Source organism: Etheostoma cragini, chromosome 9 (assembly GCF_013103735.1).
Source record: "Etheostoma cragini isolate CJK2018 chromosome 9, CSU_Ecrag_1.0, whole genome shotgun sequence".
In the NCBI taxonomy this organism is placed as follows: domain Eukaryota; kingdom Metazoa; phylum Chordata; class Actinopteri; order Perciformes; family Percidae; genus Etheostoma; species Etheostoma cragini.
The window spans coordinates 1452488-1459472 of NC_048415.1; the positions used below are offsets into that span (position 1 = coordinate 1452488).

The 6985-nt window shown below is 41.7% G+C and overlaps 1 protein-coding gene across 1 annotated transcript; it reads left to right on the plus strand.

Annotated features, from left to right (window-relative positions):
- Positions 1-2041: 2041 nt before the first annotated feature.
- Positions 2042-3950, plus strand: LOC117949926 (interferon-induced protein with tetratricopeptide repeats 1-like; the record flags this gene model as incomplete). The annotated part of the gene is made up of 1 exon (XM_034880527.1): positions 2042-3950. A coding segment is annotated over one exon (1335 nt), but the record flags the coding sequence as incomplete, so codon positions are not given.
- Positions 3951-6985: the final 3035 nt, after the last annotated feature.

Consider the following 6985-nt stretch of genomic DNA (forward strand, 5'->3'; position numbering starts at 1 on the left):
AGTGCTGCACAGAAAACTCAAACAGACAAAACAATTAATGTAAAATATTGTAAAACAAAATAAGAGCATCTGGTTTAAAAAGATAAAAAATAGATACAAATACTAACACACTTTGTTAGTAATCACACACAGTCCTGAACTACTACACACACACACACACACATGCTCAGGATCTATACATGCACTCATGGAGAGATGTCAGAGTGGAGGGGCTGCCAGCTGGACCAGCAGGTGAAGTGGCATCTCTCCAGCTCACCACTTTTTGGTCAATACGGGGACTTGAACCAGTGACCCTCCGGTTCTCAACCCAACTCCCTATAGACTGAGCTACTGCCCCCCGAGTGCTGTGCTTCTTGACGCTGACAGACGGGGCCGAAGGTTGCTATTACTGAGGAAAAAAAAGCCAGCTAAGGTCCAAATCCAGTGCTCGACATTGCATCATTTCCGAAGCCATAGAAGTTAAATATTAGAGATTTATGGTGCCGCTCCCACAGCAGCAGCGTACGTGGTGTGAAGACCAGAAACCAGCGACTCGTATTCAGCAAACTACAGGTAACGGTGGGACCATGAGGTGAGTGTCTGCTCTGGTTTTTAATGTCTGGGATCAGTAACAATTTTAATAAGTTTAACATTATGGATGATTTTGCCCTCCGGACTTTCTGCAAAGATACATTCTCTTCTTCTTCCCTTCCTTTCTTTTCTCCCTGCCATTTATTCCTTTGTTTCTTGATCCATTTCCTTCTCTTCTGTCCTTTCTCCTTCTACCTTTTGTCCCTTTCAGCCCTTTCTTCAGTGTTACCCTCATCCCCTTTTATTCTCTTCTATCTTTCTTTCTGATCCCTCTTTCACACACTTCTTTATTGTTTTATCCATTATTTGTGACTGTACTCTTCGGTTTCTTTGCTCTTTTGTTCCTACTTCTTTCCTTCATTTCCTCCTTATTTATTTCCTTCATTATCCTCCTCCCCATTATCATCCTCCCCTGCCTAATGTCAGAAATATTCTTCCTTGATTCACTCCTTCCTTCTTTCTAGTCTTCCTCCTCATTAATTTGTCGTTACTTGGTTTCTTCCTACCTTTTAGGGCTGAAACGAATAGATCTTCATTTGAATGGTTCGATAGCGATCGACACAATCCAGATCCGATCTCTGTCTTCATCACGTGAAACTAGAAGACCTAAGAGATCTTCTGGTACTATGTCACGCTGGCCTGGGGGGAAAGGGGGTTCATTAACCAAAGTTTAATCCAAAGTTAGGCTACATGTGGCAAGGTCCATTGACCTCTCAGCTCAAGATATCTGAATGAAATGTCACTCAATGTTTGTTACTTTACAGCGTTGACGGCTGTAGTGTGCTCACGGTAAATTAAAAGTAAAATGTAAATTTAAATGTAGATGTATTTTATTTATATGGCACCTTACATCGACCGATAGGTGAACCAAAGTGCTTCACAACAGATAAAACCACAGATTTAAAACAACAACACACCAATAACAAAGATACAATAATGAATGAGAAAAGTAAGAAAAAAATTAAATCAATATAAATGTGCCATCACATTACTAGGTACCAAACGCCACTTTAAAAAGATGCGTCTTTTAGATGCGTGTAACAGTACATTAATGTTACTGCTTTGCGGTCAATTCTCAATGTAAACATTGATACTTTTACAACCTTGCACTATTGTAAAATCTCTATCAAATCTAAGCAACATTTGCAACTGAAATATCCCAAATACGCATTGATTCAGGAATTGGATCGAATAAGGACTGTCGAACCTCAAAATTTGAATCTGGAAATAGTGGCAATGCCACAGTTCCTATTTCTTAATTTCCCCCATCCGTCTTTCCCGTCTTGATTTACACCACTCTGATGCTTCTGTGTCAGCACGTTCCTTGCTTTATTGACTCATTTCTTATGTCCTTCCCTTTCAGTTATTCATTATCTCTTCCTTTCTGCCTCTACATGAAGATGATCACATATGCAAACACAGCACGCCACAGAGCGCAATATATTACTATACTGCATAACAATTCATTTGACATTTGTTATTGTTAATATCCATCAGTGATGCTCGGACCCAAGCAACACTGGAGTCCAAACTGGAGGCCCTGCAGTGCCATTTCACTTGGAATCTGGACCCAGGAACAACTAAACTCTTCCGTCTCAGGGACCAGCTGAAGGACATCGGCACAGAGGAGGGATACAGCTGGCTGGGTCACATTTACAACCTGCAAGGGTTCATTCACTACCAGCTGGGGTTCACCGATGATGCCCTGCGTTTCTTCAGCAGAGCAGCAGAGGCCTTCCGCCAGATGAGAAACACCGTCTCAGACGAGGGTCCCTGGTTGGTGGTGAACCACGGCAACCTGGCGTGGCTGCACCACCACCTGGGAGACCAAGCAGAGAGTCGGGCTTACCTGTCGAAGGCTGACGACTTGACGAATGAATACCCGTCTCCGTCCCAGGACCAGCTCCATCCAGAGATCTACGCAGAAAAAGCCTGGACCCTGATGAAGTTTGGCACAGAAAAAAAGCTTCTGGCTGCAGATTACTTCCAGAGAGCCATCAGGATGCAGCCGGACATGGTGGAGTGGCACAGCAGCCACGTCATAGGGTTAGTGGATACTTTTAAGCATAGCAACAAAAAGTTGGGGGCTGACATCTTGGAAAAAATGAAAATCGCCAAGGAACACGATCCAGAGAACTTGTACCTCGCTGCTCTGTACCTTGAGGCACGTGCTACGAAGGGAAAGCAAATTGAAAGTAAAGCACGTGAGTTGGCCAGCAGGGTTTTAAGAAAACCCATTAGCAGCTATAGTGGTATCAAACCTTTACTTAGGCTGTACAGAATGTATGTATCTCCTGATGAGGCCATTGATTTGGCTGAGGAAGTTCTGGAAAGACATCCAGATGAGCGATATCTGAAAAGATGTGCAGCAATCTGCTACAAAAAGAGGATCTTTTTCCACAAAGACAATCCCCTGGAGCACAGCATGATCCACAGAGCCATAAATCTCTATGAGGAAGTGATTCCTCTTTACCCTCTTTCTTCACTCAAGAGAAAAATATCTCTTGCAAACATATACGCAGAGTCGAAACACCGCGCTAAAGCTGACCAGATATACGAGGAACTGCTGGCGAGTGATCTGGATGCTGAAGGGGCACAGATGCTGTACAACTACTACGCCAAATATGTACATTGCATCCGAAAAGAGAGCTACAAGTCGATAGAATATCACATGATGGCGGCGGCGGTCCCGCAAGAATCTTCCTATCGTAATCACAGCATCCGAACTCTGGAGAGGATCAGAGAAAGAAACAGAAACCGAATGTGTGGAGAAATACGTGAGTTTCTGAATAACCTGAAAGACTAATGCTGCTTTTCCAATGCATGGTACGGCTCAACTTAACTCGCTATTTTTTGGGGTTTTCCATTCACAAAGGTTTGAGATTGTAGCCTTGCAGGTACGTATTTGGTAGAACATTGGTCGAGGTTCCAAGCGAGCTGAGCCAACACTAGAAGAGTTGGAGACCATTGGTTGGTTAGAGAGAATCGTCACTAGCGCGACATGGTATCTCCTGCACAGACCCACCTTTTCCAAGCTATTGTCAATAGAGACCGCAATTAGTTCCTTCACCCCGCTCAGCTTTTACAAAGTGACAGCCTAAAACATTACACTGTTCAATGCAAATTTTGATGCTACTTAAACGCCTGTGCTGCTCTACAGTCTAGTGCTCCGAAACGGACGTTATAAGAAGCCAAAGCTGCTTGTGTAACTAGCCAACATCACACGTGGCAGTAGGTAACATTAGCCTACTGTTAGCTAGTAGCTACCTACAACACTGTCAAAATGCTGACAGCTCAACGGTCTAACGTGTGCTGTATTTCAGTGGAGTATTCCAAGGGTTCAACAACCTGCAGCTGAAGACACAGAGGAGACTAGCTGCACCGTGACCACTGCTGCTGTCTCAGTTGTCGGAGAGACGACACAGAAAGGACTTCATGGAGCGTTCACTTGCAACTCTTAAGCTCATTGTGCATTCAAAGATATTGTAAATCACCTTTCTATCTAACTAATCTATTCTAGTGGTTCTTCTTTTTGTCATATAACATCAATTGACTGGTGAAATAAGTTATTGTTATTGTAAATACATTTTAATTGAATTATTTAAATTTGAGCATGTAGCCTTCGCAATGAATAAACAAGTCTTTAATGTCACTGTTTGCCGTTTTGTGCTCTCCTTATTTTAGGATCGGTTCAGACACGGGCATCTTATTAAAAATGTTGATTTAGCACTGGTAATATATCCTTTAAGGTAGCACCTAGGGTGTCTCCCCACTTTCCAAAATCAAATTTGTTCCCCCCCCCCCCGCTTCAAAATCGTGAAAATTCTTCCCTCTATGAAATGATCCTCTCAAGTCTTGTCGATCATCCCTAAATTAAACAATAAAGACAGTAAGACATGTTTTTTTGATAGGCACCAAATTTATTTACTATTCTTTCTGGCAAAACGTATCATTGTGATCAGCTTAATTATTTTCTGGATTTTGTATAACAGTCCCTAAATGTATGTAGAAATGCAGGAAATGGGATTCAAATCGAAAACATTTCTCCAGCAGAGGACCCCCAGACCCTCTGTTTTCACTTATATTGTAAACCCAAGTTACACCCTTGGGTAGCACGATCTAGTAATAGGGTTGTAGAAAGGTGCTATTCATTTAATTGTAATGAAAATCAAATGGTTTATGCAAGAAAAGATAGTACTGCCATCGGTTTTGAGGCGTTTTGGTTGCATTAGTGCAATTTTGCCTCTAGCATGTTGAGAAAAACAACTGTGTGAAGAGTTTTAACCAGAAAACTCTGAATTATGGGGAAATGTGTGTAACCACAGAGGTTAATGAGTGAACAAGTAAAACTATTTGAACTGAAGCTAAAGATGTATGAAGCCCAGACGTGTGTGCTCCACTGAGTGTAATCAATTGTGAAAAAAACTGTAAAAACTGTTTTTAAACACATTTTTTATTAAAGTCATTGGTTAATCGTTCTTGGCCTTTTGGATAAAAACACCACGGATAATAAATCAAAAAAGCTTCATTAGACAGGTTTTTGGACAATACAGTAAATGTCATCACTTTACATTCAAACTCTGCCACTATAATTATGTGAAAAAACAATATTTTATTGCACAAAAATTTATTTAAAAAAATATGTATTGTAGTATTTAATATAATTCCAGAATAAATACATGAAAATAAGCAACTTGGGACATCTTAAATTGTTAACTTAGATAGTTGGATATAGAACATTTATATTTGTACATGATTTATAGCAAAACGGTGCTTAATTTTCATGTCACTGGACAGCTCTGACAAAGCACCCTCATTGTTTAAAACCAGATCTGATTTTTGTGACATCACACTGTATTCCAGATTATAGTAGGCAGAAGAAGTGTTTCCTTGTGAACAGGTTTTTGTGTTACATTGCCTACTCGTCCCACCTCAGCTTCGTACAGACTCCATCCCCCTTGTATCCTACATTTGGGATTTCTAGCTCCTTTAAATGCCAACAAAAGATGGCAGTGAGCAGTAAACTAAAAAAGATGATACTGGTTCTGGAGCAGCAGTTGTAGTCGTTGGAGCAGTGGTTGTTGTTGTTGGGGTGACAGTTGCTGTTGTAGTCTGGGAGGCCATTGTTGTCATTGGGGTGGTGGTTGTCTTTGGGGCAGTGGTTGTTGTCGATGGGGTGACAGTTGTTGTTGTAGTCTGGGAGGCCATTGTTGTCATTGGGCTGGTGGTTGTCTTTGGGGCAGTGGCTGTTGTCGTTGGGGTGACAGTTGTTGTTGTAGTCTGGGAGGCCATTGTTGTCATTTGGCTGGTGGTTGTCTTTGGGGCAGTGGTTGTTGTTGTTGGGGTGACAGTTGTTGTTGTAGTCTGGGAGGCCATTGTTGTCATTGGGGTGGTGGTTGTCTTTGGGGCAGTGGCTGTTGTCGTTGGGGAAATGGTTTTTATGGTGTCGGTAGAGCAGTAGTTGTTGTTGGGGCGGTGATTGTTGTCATTGGGGCGTCAGAAGCAACCCTAACCCCAGCATTAGATACTGATTGGTTTTCAGACCCAGAGGTTGGAGAAGAGGTTCATTGTGGAAGATGAGAGACTCCACTGCTGTATTTAGGACAGACAGAGTGAAGGGAGAGAGGAGAACGGAGAAGCTACACAAGAGCAGCAGGCCAAACACTATTGTGCTCCCAGAAGCCTTCCCAGAAGCTTTGAATGCTTCAAATATGTCATTTTGTTTTAAGAAAAGGACAAAAATCGCTTAAAAAACAACCATTTCTGAAACCTTGCATTAAAAAAAACAATGCTTTCAAATTGGCCCATAATTATCAGCAGGCTTTTTGAGGAATACTTAAAACAAGATTTTACCTGTGGCTGAAGAAATGTTAAAAAATAATCACAATGGGCACTGGGCCTAAATTAATAAAAGCCAGAGTGTCCTCAATAGCCAGTTAGCTTCCACTAAAATGTAAAAAAATGAATGGTCAAATGTGTACTGCTGTGTTAACATTATAGATACAAACCGGAACCAGAAAGTCTGAGTGAACATTTCGGCATGGCCTTTAAAACATTAGCAAACCTCTTTCTAGCTCGTGTATTGAATCTGTCAGCTGTGTAGTCGATGCCTCGAGAGAACAAAGGAAGTGACTCAGAGCTCGCCGTGAAGCAGTGTCTACGTCTGTACGACGTGAATGACGTAATTAACGTTTTAAAAGGCTTTTTAGAACTAAAAAGCAACTTTAACAAAAATCCAAAAGCCTTTTCAATGCAACATTCAAATTACCAAACAACAAAACTATATCCTGAGATATTGGGCCAGCGGTTGCCAGGGGTTAAGGAAGCAAGCTTGGAACCGGGCACAGTTCTTCGGCCGGTATATCAACTCCGGGCTTCCTGAATTTCAGCTGTCTAGCAAGGTAAACTAAGGTCT